The sequence below is a fragment of the Carassius gibelio genome, chromosome B5 (assembly GCF_023724105.1).
Source record: "Carassius gibelio isolate Cgi1373 ecotype wild population from Czech Republic chromosome B5, carGib1.2-hapl.c, whole genome shotgun sequence".
Lineage (NCBI taxonomy): Eukaryota > Metazoa > Chordata > Actinopteri > Cypriniformes > Cyprinidae > Carassius > Carassius gibelio.
The window spans coordinates 27219802-27235479 of record NC_068400.1 but is presented as its reverse complement, the minus strand read 5'-3'; the positions used below and the strand labels follow the sequence as shown (position 1 = coordinate 27235479).

Below are 15678 nucleotides of genomic sequence, written 5' to 3'. Positions count from 1 at the left end.
AGAGTTTGAGTTAGAGACTTCAAATTTGCTACGGTTAATGTTCAGACAGTCCTCTATTAGTGTGCCAAATTATACAACTTTCCCGCAATCGGTTCTATGGGCTACCATAGACTTGGGGTGGAAGAAGAAGAATAATAACGCCAACAAACACAATAGGTGCCTTCGCACCTTCGGTGCTTGGCCCCTAATTAATAGATCCAGTTTGGCAGAGGTGACAAGCTTTGAATGCTTATATCTTCTAAATCCCAATTTTGCCACTGTTTTGGAGCAAACTTGCTTATAGATATCCTTAAGACTAACATACATACTAACACCCAAAAAACTTTATTTTCATTACATGGGGGCTTTAACATCCACAGAACCTTTCAGTTGCACTGAAGGCTTTATATGGTGATTCTAAAAGGTTATTCAAATGTTCTTCACACTAAAAACTGAAAGGTTCTTTGGGGAACCCAAAATTACTTTACTGGTTCAGTTTCTTGCTGGTATGCAGACGGTGGATAACAAATGGGTTGCAAGAAGTCCCAATGATCTGCTCTCTCAGGATTCTTGCACAAACCATCCCAGATTGTCCCATACCTTCTTATTTAACAAGAAGCTTCAGCAGTACCACACTCAGAAAGATGGCCATAATTACAAAGTAGGGGCTAGCAGTCATCAGCAGGTGCTCATGCTCCTTCACTTGGCTAACGCTCTAAGATGGACGATTAGCTGCTTTGAATCTCATTATCGTGGGTCTGGCAGACACCATGGCAGCAGCAGCCTGTGCAGCAGGACAAAGAGCCATCCCTCTTCCCTACAAATCATCCACAAAACACAAGCTGGCTTCCCGCAGTGTGGCCCAAACACACCACTGAGAAAACACAGCCTCACTCCTACTTTGAGCACAAAGGAAGGAATTATTACAGAATGTATCGGAGAGGGTTATTATCTTGCACTGTTTCCTGGCAGTATGTTACAGTGTTCTGACTGCCTGGGGATGGGGGAGGGGGGTGGTTACATTTCTTTTTTATTAGTAGCATTATTATGATTTAGAAATATTTGTAAAGGGTGCTAAAGGGATCCAATAAAAATCTGCTAAGAATTGATAATAATTTGGATTGAGCTGAAATTCAATTAAAATGTATAGAAAATGTCTTACTGTTTTGATGATATAATGGCAGCTTAAGTGCGGACTCAAAAATCTTTAAAAACAAAATAATAATAATAATAATAATAAATAAAATCTTGCAGACCCCAAATTTTGGAATAGCATAATAGTGTCCATGCCATTTAAGAACCAGTTTGTAACATTGAAATATTAGCAGAGGATAATACAAAATGAACAATTAAACTGGAGAGAGAGAGAGAGAGAGAGAGAGAGAGAGAGAGAGAGAGCAAAAAAAAAAAAATTCTAAAGTAAATTAACACGGGCCGGGGTGGGGGTATTATTTGTATCTCAAATTGGTCTACTTTCCTGTTAATACTAATGTTTCAAATTCCAAATTTGTAAGAGCATAAATGTGCTTGTAGTAGGTGCAAATGATTTTCTATATGAAAATATAGAGGAATTAAGAGGAGACAGAGGCAAGTGTCTGGTTGCCCACTTTGACATTCGAGAAATGTCAGAGAGCTTTATATAGTGTCCTCAGCGCTGGAGGAAGATATATTTTGACTGTAGACGAGGAACAGTGAAAACAGATGCATCTGCATGCCTTAAGTTCCCATGGCTACATCAGATTATTGTCTGATTACTTACATAAAGCATGTATCTGCCTCCTCTCAAGCACAACTATGAAACATGGTCTCAACTTTTAAGGTATACCTAAACACCAGCTCAGTTAAGGAGGTCTACTGACACTTAAAAATTAAATGAAAAATAAATGTTGTCACTGTCCGGGGGTTGACATTAATTTGTCAATAAGCAGAATGTCCTCCTATTCTCCAGTTGGCTAGAAGACTGCTTAGATACAAATTTGCATATAAAACTTTATTTGATTCATGCTTAGATAAAAAATAAAATAATAAAATAATATCAAAATAGATGCTAAATTGTATTTCTTTCCTCGTTGGTCAAGGGTTTTTCTCTCTTTATTTGTCAGTGAAGATGCTAAGGTAACAATCATACTAAACATGTCTGTTGATGTAAGAACATAAATAATTTGTGTATGACAGTCAGGGACCAAAAAGGTCATATGAATATTTACAGTGACTTAAAAAGCACACACAGCTATATAGTGTAGAAACCATGACTCAGCTGCGTGATTTAAAAAAAAAAAACTAGTTTTCACAATCTCACCTAGTATAGAGCAGAGACTGTATAGTCTGTATTAGCTTAGATTGAAAGACCAAGCTATTAGTTTAGGCTACATGAATCATTATGCAGCGGTATCAAATGTGAGTCGGTGTGTTTTGAATATAAGGAAAGAAGTACTTTCTTCCTTCTCTTTAGACTGCGCTGCGTCGATTGTCGAGCTCACGGATGTGAATGGGTCGGTTCGGTGATCTGCTGGCCTGGTCTGCGCATGAGCGGGGACGCGCAGGGAGAGGAGTGGGACTGGGAGCAGCTGTGGTAAATGTTCCACCAGTCCAGCAATCTCGAGAAGAAAAGACCATTTACGACTGAAGAAAACACTTTAACGCACTCTTTGAGCGGAATCTAGTGAGGAGAATCGCGTCGGACGTCCGCGAACACCTGCGAAGCGTCCAAAGTAGCAGATCGGCGCGTTTTCTGAACTCACTTGCAAACAAAATAACAACCCCGAGAGACTGACAATAAAAGCCCACAACTGACACCAAACCGAACCAGGGCCTCGATACACCGTCCTCTCCTCAACTCGGACATTTACCCTGCACTATTTCAGAAAAGTCCTTCTTCTCTTTGTGAAACTCAGGAAACAATGAAGACTTAAACTCATGTGTTAGCCGCTGAGCTGAGCTGTGTGTGTGTGTGTGTGTGTGAGTCTGTGCTCTTCTCCAGGAAACTTTGTCCCGTCTCTTTAAAAGACTGGAAGCAGAAGAAGCTGTAACAGACTCGGAGAAGAAGCTCAGGCTGTCTTCTTGATTTCTGTATGGAGGTGAGGGGCGAGGACAGGGGATCGGACGGCAGCAGAGGCCCCGACTCGACCCACTTTCCTCTCTACAACAAACCCCCGCGAGCACGGCTGGCGGATCCTGACATGATGATCTACCCCGGCAATGGAGGAGAGGATTTCACGGGGAGAGCCGCCGCTGCTGGCTGCGAGTCGCCCTCCTCGGACGGACCGGGCAGCAGCCGGATGTCACCCACCGACGGGCCCACGGTCCTGCCACCTTTAACGGCGCTCCCTCCGCCGCCTGGAATCGGGGCGCAGGGGAGCGTGGATGAAAGCGATCAACAGGATGGGCCAGAATATGAGGAAGAGGAGGTTGTTTTCCCCCTTTCAGCGCCGCCCTCCAACCAGTAAGGATTCGTCTTGCACACATGTGTCTTTTATGTTTTTAGTAATTCATGATGGGAAAGGACTTGTGACATGGGATGGTTGCAGACCTGTTGTGATCATCTTAATGGTTCTGTCAAAAAGTAGTCAGCTATCTACTTCCATATGGTTGATTACCTTTTGTTGTTGTTTTTGTTGTTAACTGGCAGAAGTTGTCACTAGAAATTTAGCGTGGAAAAACAGTGAGGTGAAATTCAGGGTTAAGTTACAAGCATTAAAAGGAAGAGATGACAACTCTGTACGCGTATGTGTGGTTATATATTAGCTATTGATAGTCTAAATAATGTAGCTAATATTTATATAAATGCACTTTTACTATCTCAAAGACAAAACACCATTAACATGATTCTAGTACAAGCTTTAATTTAGCATTTAATGAGGCCTGAATCAATCCAGTATATAACTGATAACTATATAATTCAGTTAGCAAATCAGCGTTTTAGAACTAACTTTCTTGTCACAAATATTGTAAATATTTTTGTGCAACAGCAGTGCATAATTTTTTTTTTTTACTATGAAAAAATTAAAAAAGATTACGTTTCCCTTACATTATTTGACAGTAAACTAAGCTAGGTTTTGATACAGACCACTGGCAAGCATTTATAAGTAGCAAATGTAACTGTTTGTATGCATATATTTAAATTTAACAGACACTCTTGGCAAGTCACCTTTGTGACATTCATATGATATATTTTACTTCCTCATATTGCAGAATTCGAGGTTATGTCTTCTGATTTTTTGCCATTTAGTTATGAGTTAGCAATATAACTTTACCACTTGAGATGCATAGTCTTGTCATTTTATTCTCCACTGTATCCTGCCACTGCATCTGTTTTTAGTTTATGAATTATAATATTGTCATATGCATTGCAGTAATATGGTGTTTTAAATGTCTTTGGTGTATCTAGACCTTTCTTCTGCACACTTTGTGAAACCGCAGTTACTGATAAATGATTTGACTGCTTTCTGTGTCATCCATTATCATATTTTTCTGATGAGATCAGTGGCTAAATCTAATGAAGAATGTCAGGGTGGTGACAGTCTATCTCACGATAAGCTAAATGATAGTGTGTAATTTATTGTGACTCTCATATCTTCGGTTGCTCAAGAGTAGGTTGATAATCAGGCCTGGAGTTTTATATTGCGATCAGTTGTTTCAGCTCAATTCTATACTAAGTTAATCAAAAATACATTGATATCAGAGTTTCGATATTTTTCAGTAAAACATAATTTAAAAAAAATACTTAAAATGTTAAATTGTAACTTCTATTTTACTGTATATTGTACAGTATCTTACACTTAGCCAGTGCTAAGTAGCGTTTTTAGTTTTCCATTAATTTTAAATTGCGCACCATTGTTTCAGCTCCTCAAAAATACAAACACTAGCGGCAATGGCCTCGTGGGCAGCATGCTGACATGTTGTTCTTCAGGTGTCCTGAGTTTGAGTCCCGGCTCGCAGACCTTTCCAGCTCCCAGCCCACTCTCTCTCACCCACTTCGCTTCCTGTCGACCTACTGTCCTATCTAAATAAAAGGCATAAGACGGCAATAAAGTATCTTTTCTAAAAAGCAAATAAACAACAACAACAACAAAAATAACACATGTACGCTATCATCAGTTTTAAATATTTTACAGTAAATAAAACAATTAAAAAAAACGTCAGGGTTTTTCCTGGCTCGAAATGAGGTTGAGGTGTTATAGTCGTGATCATGTGCACACAATGTTCCCACCCTTTAACTGACTGAAATAAACACGTTTTTTACACGCAACATATTTTAGGTGCTATTATAATTAAATAATTGAAAAAAATGGCAATTCTAAAGTTACATTTTACAAAAACCTGTTGAACACGAAATTAAATGAAACATACCAGCTAAAAGGGGCCCTTTTGTTTAGGTGAGCATAACATTAGGTTGTTAAACATTTCATGAAACTGAAAATCTTTTTCCTCTCCCTATGGTCTCCGGATCCACATTACATTTCTTACGACCTTGGGTGAATTCTTCTGATACATCATGAAATGCAATCGCAGCAGGCTAACAGGTGCATTAGAGCTAACATTAGCACCAAGCTAAGACTTTTTAGAAAATGAATAGTAAGTTTTTACTCAAATCTCATTTCAATTCAGCTTTGAGTGTGTGTAATAACTTATTTATATTTTTTATACTAAGCTACCAGCTTGGCATTTCTCATGAAATCTTTCTTTATTGTTAAGAAAACACCACAAATCTCATTAAAATAACATACAAACCATATACTATTGTAATTGTGTGTTAAATATAGGGCCCTATGAAATGTTTTATTTTTTTCCCAAATTCTGTTCTAATTTTTCTAGAATCCTTTTTAATCATAAAATTACATTTTAATAACAAAAAGAATGTCTAATTAATTAAAATCATGGAACGTATACAATGTCACATCAGTTTATTAAAAGTTTGATAAAAATTACATGTTTAGGGCACAATGAAATATTTTCATTTCTTTCACCATATGTTTTATTGGTACGCATAAAAACAACTTAATTTCTTCACATTTAATCTTAAAATAGCCTTATTAAATGTTTTATTTTTCCTCAGAAATTCTGTATTGTGTATCGGGTGTTCAAATGAAGGCGTAAAACATGAACTTATCTTTAAATTATTGAAACATTATTTTTTTTTTTTATTTGACAAACAAAGGGGATTCAATATTAAAATTAAAACATAAAAATGTTGTGTGATCATTCCTTAAAAAAAAATAAAGTTTTAATAATTGTAGTAGTAGTAGTATGTACATTCTGCTGAACAAAAGTCATGTATTTCTGCTGCAATGTATTCAAGGGAAACCAGACTTTTATTTTGACGGGTTGCCCTGAATACCTTCTGTGTGTAAATCATATGACGCTAGTTTAACTCTAATTAAATCATAAAATACTCATGAAGTGACTCTCAGAGCAGTTCTGGAGATGTTGTTTGTATATTTATAACCTCATTTAGTGAGAAGACAGATGCTGAAATCACCGCGAGTGTTGCGTGCACTTTGGTGTGTGTGTTGTAAACGGAACCGCACGTCATTCATTCATAAAGAGATCTGATCACCTAATATGAGTTAATGCTCATCAGATCGCGTAAATCAGTGGAAAAACTAATAGAAATTATGATTCTGTGTAAAGAAATAAAGTAAACTTGTATAAAAATATCTGTATATTTCCAAATATAAACTAAAAGCTCTAATGGAAGCAATTCAGTGACGCTTGCACATGAAGGCCTCTCTGAGTTTTGTGGACAACCAGAGGCGGCACAAAACTTTGCAGAGGCGGTGTTCTGTCGATTTGTCCTACCCTGTCAGATTTTCCTACCTCCCACTAAAGCAGTGGGTAGAACAATTCGACAACGAAAAATGCTACTGTAAAGTTACGGTTTGTTAACATCTATATCTACCTCAACTCTAAACCTACCCTTACAGTAATGCAAATACGGTTATTATGTGTTAGGCCTCTATTCGCGGTTGTAGCTAAAAGGTATACAGCTACAGGAAACCAACAATAGATTTTTTTTTGTTTTTATTAAAGTCTAAACCTACCCTTATAGTAATGCAGATACATTAAATATAGTTGTTTAGACTGAGGACGCAATATTAATGTGCGCATACGCACTAAACCCTGGTAGGAAAATCTGTAGGTTAGGATAAAATGTCAGGACAGTGGCCGCCTCATAATTCTCTATGCAGGAAAAACCCAGGACATTGTTTCATTGATCAAAGCAAAGCATGATACCTTTAATAAGAGACCTGCCTATGATTTGACAGCAGCTCTTACTCCAACTTTAAAGCAATAATTGTGATTCAAGGAATTTTGCAATGATAATTCAGATATCATTTCCTGTTGGCTGTCAGTGGTTTCTTTGAAAGTGCTCAGAGTTGTCACAGAAAGCCTGGGGGCGATTTATTTTGTCTTTCAATATCAAACATGGCTTTTTCAGATGTTTTTCTTTTTCTTTAGTGCTGCACAGTTCAAAAGTGGAAAAAAAAAACAAAGATCATACAAGACATTGTACAGTGATTTTATAAGTTTGACATGTAAATTGTGCACTGCCGCTCTACTGTATACAGTTGTTAGCTCTTGAGATACACTTGCCGTAGACTGGTGACCCAATTATTACGAAAGTTTCCCCAGAGCTTCCAGATGATTTACTGTGACAGACTCGACTGCCTATAAGGCTCGGCAATGTTCCTTTCTGATGCACCGATTCTGATGCTCCATAAGCTTATATTATTTTATGCACTTAACGGCTGCTGAATTTGCACCACGATGAAGTCAGTGTTAATTTCGTTGACGAAGACTATGACGAAAAATATTCGTCAACTAACCTTTTTCACGGACGAAAACTAAATAAAAACTAAATAAAAAGTCAGATATGATGACGAAAAACGTGACGAAATATAACTGACACTTTAGTCAACGAATAAAAATGAGACGAAAATATATGGGCGGGACGAATGGAGAAGAGATCCAATCAGAGCGAATCTTTGAGGGTAGGTTGATCTATGCAGAAGCAGCCGAGCCATTATAAAAAGCCGCGGCAAATGCAAGCGCCACAGCTAAACAAACGCAGCAGCAGTTACACAGAAAAGAGAACAAAGATGAGTTTGCAGAAATTCGCACAGTTTCGAGGACGTTTTCATAACAGTTAAGTTGTTTACACAGGGAACTACACTGCGACCTTTTGAAATGCCATTGAGACCCAAATTTTTATGGGGTCGTAAATGTATCACTGATTATTTTTGTACCTACTTATGTGTAATGCTATGTTTAATATGAGCATTTATTAAAACAGAAATGTGTAAGAATACGTTTTATAACGTGCTCCAAGCATTCAACACATCAAGTTGGCTTCAGCCCCGCGCTTCGGGAAAGTTGAACTGAGCAGCTGGTTACTCGCGCAACACTGAACCGAGTTCTCCTTCAGGACGTTTGCGTCCTCCTGCACCTGAACGAACAAATACAAATCGCATTTTAAATAAACATAAGAAAAAGAGCGAAAAGTGAAAGAGCTCAATTCAGCAGCGCGGTGTTCTGGTGTTCAGGGAGCAAGCAGAGACGCGTCTCAAAGTCTTCTTGCTTTTGTACCGACAACAAATACATACTAAATATGTCGAAATACCCGTCTTGGAAAGTGTGTTCGAAAAGGTCTGTAGTTGTGTCTTCAGTGAAAGTAAGGAGTTGGAAAGAAATCGGATGTGTATCTTTATAATGGATGCATTTGTCTCTTAAAGTGACCGCGCCTAATTTACTAGCTCTGCTGTCAGTGTCTTTAATGTATGAAAATGAAAGTAAATCACTCACTGCTCTTGATTAAATTACTTTGTAGTTTTAACAAGAATTTATCCAAAGTCAATCCAAAAATCAGATAGAATAGATTATATTGTTTTACTAGTGACTAAAAAATAAAAAAAAAATAAAAATGATTAGGGACCTGAGCATGTTTTGCTTAAGTGTTTCTTTCTTTAATTGCTAATACAACCTTTTCACACCACAGACTGAACCAAATTAAGCATTGCATCAGAAATTATCAAGATGAATTTGTTGTTCTGACACAGTTTAACCCTGAGTTATTGTCATATTTTATTACCAATTCTAAACTACAGCAGATAAACTGTGATATTGTAAGAAACGTTGAAGGTGTCTGAATACATTTTGGTTTGATTGTGTATTTTATTTTACAGTGAAGACTATGCAGTGCTATTTTAAATGAACAAAAACAAACTTAAAAAATGTAAACTTTGTGTAAATATCACAAATAAAGAAATAGAATGAACATACAATACAAATATAATATAGGTGGTTGTCTATTTCAATAATACTGTACTTCATCTTGAAAGAATGTCATATGCATTGCATATCATTCAGGACGAATGCATATCTTTTTCAGAGAGCATGTATATTTTTCATTGAGAGCAGGCCTTATGTTTATTTTATAAATACCATTCCATAACAGACTGATGGAAACATTTAGTCAAGTCAACTAAGTTGACTTTGTTCTACTAAAAAAAAAAACTAGACTAAGACTAAAAGACTTAAGACTAGACTAAGACTAAAACTCTTATGATATTTAGTCGACTAAAACTAGACTAAGACTAAAACATTTCAGATGACTAAATGTGACTAAAACTAAATGGTGTGTTATTCAAAAGACTAAGACTAAGACTAAATCCGAATTTGCTGTCAAAATTAACACTGGATGAAGTGTAATGCACATTTCAGCCTTTATCTGCTCAAAATGGCCTAGGCTGCGACATAATAGAAGCCTGTGTCGGCTTATAGCTCAGTGCACATCTAAAATATGCAACACCTTTGCAGTGAAGAGGAAGCACATGAGTGTCCCATGCGATGTAGGTGACATTAACAACTTGCAAGCTTGTTTTATTTTTGGTGTATATTTTGACACCAGGATGTCAAAAAAGACTCTGCTTCTTGTGTAGGCAATGCATAACCTGTATAACGAGTATAGCTACATACTCTCTTGATTTCATCATTTCCAGATCCACTTTCAGTTTTCTTTTAAACGGAGGCAGTTGTTTCAGTGTTTTCTCAGAGAAGTAGGTTGAATGGCAGTGCAGTGTGGTACACATTCTCCAGGTTGGATGCGGTCCCGCGTGTCAGAATGTGTGACTAAAGTTAGTGCCACAATCGTTCACGCCTCTCTGCTGTGCACTTCATTCATAAACAATGATGCCAGCAGTGAAATAAATATTTCACAGATGCTTTCTACTTTTTAACAAAGAGAGCATGTGAAGGGCGGGGCATTTCTTCTTTGTAGCACCGGGCCTTGAACGCAAACAAACAGCACTGTGGAGAGAGAGCCAGTTGATTTTGTTTCCACGAAGATTAGAATGGATTTGGAGTCATAAACTGTTTTCCTTTAAGAGCTGGAAAGAGAGAGAGTTTGATTTGGAGATCAACAGTGGTGCACATTGTGTCTGCAATTGTTCAGCAAACTCACTCTCTGTCAGGGGCTAATTGAGCATCCATCCTTGTTAATTGCCTTCTTTTTAAGAAATAACAGGGACTTTGGAATGCCAAGTAGCACAGCCAATTGCAGAAACTGCTGGTCGCTGTGGTGAAATATGTTCTTCACACAGTCAAGAGGCTTATGTGGTAGAAAAGTCTTCTTTCCTCTTTTTTTTTTTTTTTTGAACAACTTCTCTAATTCATTGTTTTTGACTGCATTCATGACCTTATGTGTTTAGTTGAAGCAGCAGTTTTATTTGACAAGGATTGTTTTTAACCATTTCTAAATTGGTCTAAGTAAGTCATCTGCATTTACTATTAACCACCTCCTTGTTGCATGTTTCAAACCTATGAACACCAGGATTTATTCAAGCTTTGCACATTTCAGATAATTCCCTGGCTGTTTATCGACATCTATTAATTTCTGTTGAGAAGATCATAGGTCATTGTAGGCCAAGCTGATATGATGTTTTTCCCCATTATACTGTAAAAGGTCTAATGCTGCAAAGGCGCAGCTCTTTTATGGATTGTTTAAAGACAAAAAAAAAACAACAACTGAATAATCAGAATTATAATATATATATATTTTTTTTGGCACACAAGGATAATTATGCTTAATACTCTGTCAAACTAGCAACAGAAACTATTTATATCAGTGATAGCAATGCAAAATGAACAAAGCAATACTTTAAAGCTAGTTTGTACAATTTAATAGCATAAACTAGGGCATGATTAATCGCATGCGATTTCACCTGTGATTATGAACGCGATATTGCGTAGCTTGTCAGCGAACAACGGCTCTGTCTATTAAGTGCCGCTCCATTTGAAAGCAGGTGAAGGACATTTACTGCTAATCACAGAACCGGCTTTACTAACGAGACGCGCATGACAGTCGCATGCAATTAATCGTGCACTAGCATAAACACATTTTAGTTTTTAATTAACAAGAAATACTCCCAATTTTAATTATAACCAACAATTCTCCTGCATGATTCACTTGGATTGATTGAACTCAATACAGCCCAGAACTCAAAACAGTCTATTATTGTCATTTCTGCAAAGGATATTTGTGGTGGTGGTGCCTTCACTTCCAAAAAAAACATGATAATTTACTCAACCCCATCGCATCCAAGATGTTCATATCATTCGTTCTTCAGTCGAAAAGAAATTGAGGTTTTTGAGGAGAACATTCCTGGATTTTTCTCCATAATATAGTGGACTCCAGTGGGACCAATGGGTTGAAGGTCCAAATTGCAGTTTCAATGCAGCTTCAAAGGGCTCTACATGATCCCAAGCTGAGGAATAAGGGTCTTTTGTAGCTGCATTAAAACTGCAATTTGGACCTTCAACCCGTTGGGTCCCATTGAAATTCACAATATGGAGAAAACTCCTGGAATGTTTTCCTCAAACTGTTTACTTCATCTTATTAGATTTTGGAGCAGAGCTATTGTTTAAAATAAGAGTTTATAAGATTTAAAATCACAGTGTAAAGTTTTCCGATTTAAATGTAGTCACTTACACTAGAAAGCTGATGATAAATAGATTTAAATTTGTAGGACATTTAGGAACTTTAGGAACAGTCTCAAGTTTAAAATCTTTCACTTAGCAGTGACTTTGGTTTATTTGAAAAAGACACAAACCTTTTTTCAACTAGCAGCAGATTTGTAGATCAGCGTACCGGTCTTGAGGATGTATTATCCATCTCTTGCTTGACCCCATTTTGGCTCCTGCCGCACAGTAACTGCTAGCTGAAGATGGGCTCTTTAGTCATCCATCTGTGTGCTGGAGGACAGTCCCGTGTGCTGACTCTAACAAGCTGTGACACTCCATCATGTGTGAAGAAAAACAAAGCTGTTTGGCAGCTGCTCCCAAACTCTGCACATCTCCACCTTTTTTTTTCCAGTGTGGAAACTTCTGGAAAAAATGCATAGCTAGTCCAGGCAATTCATATACTAGTTAGTTGTTGAGCAAACCAGCGGGCCACCGATGTTCTGACCTGCAGAGTTTGCAGTTTTGAGTTTGCTGTTTTGAAGAGGGTGGGATGCCAAAAAGTTTATCCAAGACTAAAAACTCTACCATTATTAACACACATAGTGAACAACACAAGGGTGGTGACTTTGTATCCTCCCACTGCTTTTAGCATCTCGCATCCCATTTGTCCCCTCCCTTCCCACCCTGCCTGCTCTCTTTTGCTGAGCCATTTCATACTTTGAATTATTTGAGCGATGCCTTCACAGAGGAAGGACATCAAAGGCAGATTCTTCATTCTCCAGCATCTCTTAGTTAAATCGTTCCCTCAATGGAGTGATAACCAGCTTGGATTATTTCACTTTTGGACATCAGCTAAGACTGTGCCAGCCATATGTGAGGTGGAGCCCCACCTCCACTCGAGTTTCTGCCCACTGACTTAAAGAGCTGCGTGGTGAGGGCACTCAAACAGCAGGTTTCTTTGGGAGATGGCGACGATCAAATGGGAGGTTTGTCTGGTGAGACAGAGGAGACGGACCCCGGCGACTAAGCAGCTGAGCGGGATTACTCTGTGAGTGCGTGAGAGCGAGCTCGAGAGCCCAGGATGCAGCAGAGGATGAATTCAGCGTAAGTGGGACACGAACGCTGCCGTCCGGAAATCAGACTCACAGAATATGGAGTGAAAAACTTCCATATTTTCAGTTTTGCCCTTTTTGTCTTGTCTGTTCCATTATAATTCAAAAATATATACATTTTTAATAATAATAAAAACACTTCTGTGCTTTTATTAAAATTGATGAGCACAGTTCTGACCAGAGATGGCTGATTTATTGCACATTCATCATAAATTGACAATGAATGTGCATTAAGATAAATGTTTTAATATCATCTCTGATTTAAAATAAGCAGCAAAAACTGCTTTAAAATAGGATCTTTCAATACATCTGTATGACTCAATCAAAAACTATTATAAAAGCTGGAATAATTCAACACTTTGTTTCAAGATGAAAAATGTAGTTTTACCATTACTGTGGATAGATGGATAGATGGATGGATAGATAGATGGATAGAAAAATGGATAGATTCCTTTGAGAAAAAAAAAAATTAAACTAATTTGATCAAATGCATGAATATTGTTATATATATTTTATACTGCCTAAAAATATGGATTTGTTTTAAGCTTAGTCCTCTGTTAGCCTAGGCCTAATTGACGCTGGAGATTGTGAAATATAGTTTATACTATAATTTGTATTGTTTTACAGATACTTTGTATATTTATTTTATATATTTATTTTATAATTTTTGTAGTATAATCTATGAGTTTAGTGATTAAATACTAATACATTGTCTTATTTCAAATGACGAGTGATTGTCTCAGGTGGACAGATTTTTCTGGGGTTCAGAATGAGAGATGGGCTCGTGACAGCGGACAATATAGTGGAAGGGTTCTGCTAACATAAGGCTGTGCAGATTCATTACTCTGTCATGCTGATGAGCGGTGACGTGACTTCTTTAGAGGTATTCGAAACCCACTGAGCGAGATGGATGAGTTGAAGCTACTTGAGAGAGCGAATTCAACTGATCAAGTCTCAACAAGCCTGCTCTGCCCTCGCTTCCTCCAAGATGAAGTTTAGGAAACTGAGAGGTCCAGCTCCTTTTCTGATAGCTGGGATGAACTAATCGCAGAAAGGTCATGTTCTGTTTCCAGCTAGCCAGCTATGAAGATGAAACATCCAGGAAGAATACTGTCCTCCTCCTCTGGTATTTTGTCAGGATATTTTCATGCCATTTTTGGTAATTGAAACTCCTAACCATTGTTGGGGGAAAGATACTTTTAAAAGTAAGTCATTAAAATACAATGTTACTCCATAAAAAAGGAACTAATTACGTTACTTAGTTTTTATGGAAAGTAATGCGTTATGTAACTTTAACGTTACTTTCTTGTTATTTTTTTAATATGAGCAGGGTTTGATTGTTTTTATTATAAGAAGTTATATTTATAGCAAATATAAAAGCCCTTTCACACAATAAGTGTAATGAATAAACCTCATGCTGAAGGAAAAGGAAATTCACGCCTGTACTGTAGAACACAGGAGAAGGTTCATATCAACACTCTTCAGCAATAAAAAAACAAAACAATGAAGCACAGTTGTAAGTTTATCTAAAGTCATTTTTGCTTATTAGTGTGAACTGCATCATCAAAGGTCAGCAGCAAAGACATTGGTTAATATAATGGGATTAGACACATTTTTGTTATTTAACACATGTAATTATTGCAGATTTATCATATTCTGAGTTTGCATTTCAAGGGTTTAATTCATTTAGATATTTTTTTTTTTTTTTTTGAGTGGGAGGAAATAATGCACATTCACATTTAATCTAAAACTACATGTTCACAGCGCACACAATGCCTCTTTACTTCAGATTTCTCCCAATATGGGACAGGAGACTTGTCAGTCAATGAATGAGAAAACAAAAGTAACTGTCGTTACTTTTTTGAGAAAGTAACTCAGATATTTTCTTGTAAATTAAAAAGTAATGCGTTACTTTACTAGTTACTTCAAAAAGTAATCTGATTATGTATTTCGCATTACTTGTAACTGTACAATGCCGTACCGTGCAGTGGAAATGCACCATTATTGGGTTAATTTGGCAGCCAAAAGAGCTTTTTCACTTCACGTGTGAAGTACCACTTTTCTTGTGAAGTGTCATTATAATGTCCTGTTTGTGGGCTAACGAGCACACAGTGAACTAGTGCATTGTTCTCACTCCTATTTATGATTCAGAGCACCGTTGTGTCAAAGCTGTGAATGAAGCTGCTGATGACTTGCTGCTGTCTGTGGTCGTAATCATTTATTTTTGTCAGCTGTGCTGCATATATCAGTTGATTTCCATTACGGCGAGGCACAAAAAGGGCTTTGAGTATCAAGGCATGTGAGTGGTTTGAGTGTTATTGAGAAAGTGTCACCTGTCCACCTCAGCACACTTCCTGTTCCTCTGCTTTTGCACGAGTCGAGTTTGAGGTGACAGACATTCACAGTCATGCTTGATATATATTAGCTTCAGTCATCTCAAATGCAAATGTGTAACTGCAGAGCTCTTGAGGTCAGAGTACGTATTGAAGATGCTCAGTTTGAGAGCATCTGGCCTTTGGTCTGTGCTGGAAAATAGGCAGACTGTGGGGCTAGAGTGTAACCATTATTAAGATGTTAAAGGTGAAGTGTCAGTTCTCTAGATGTCTGCTCTTGGTCGTGGTTGTATTGA

General features: G+C 37.4%; 1 protein-coding gene across 2 annotated transcripts in view; it reads left to right on the top strand.

Moving 5' to 3' along the window:
* Positions 1–2419: 2419 nt before the first annotated feature.
* LOC127957782 (ras GTPase-activating protein 1-like) overlaps positions 2420–15678 on the top strand; it is a 42759-nt gene continuing 29500 nt past the window's right edge. For both annotated transcript variants that reach the window (XM_052556453.1, XM_052556452.1), the window contains exon 1: positions 2420–3421. In XM_052556453.1, coding sequence (XP_052412413.1) covers positions 3051–3421 — 371 coding nt within the window. In that variant the 5' untranslated portion in view covers positions 2420–3050. The remainder of the gene's footprint in view (positions 3422–15678) is intronic.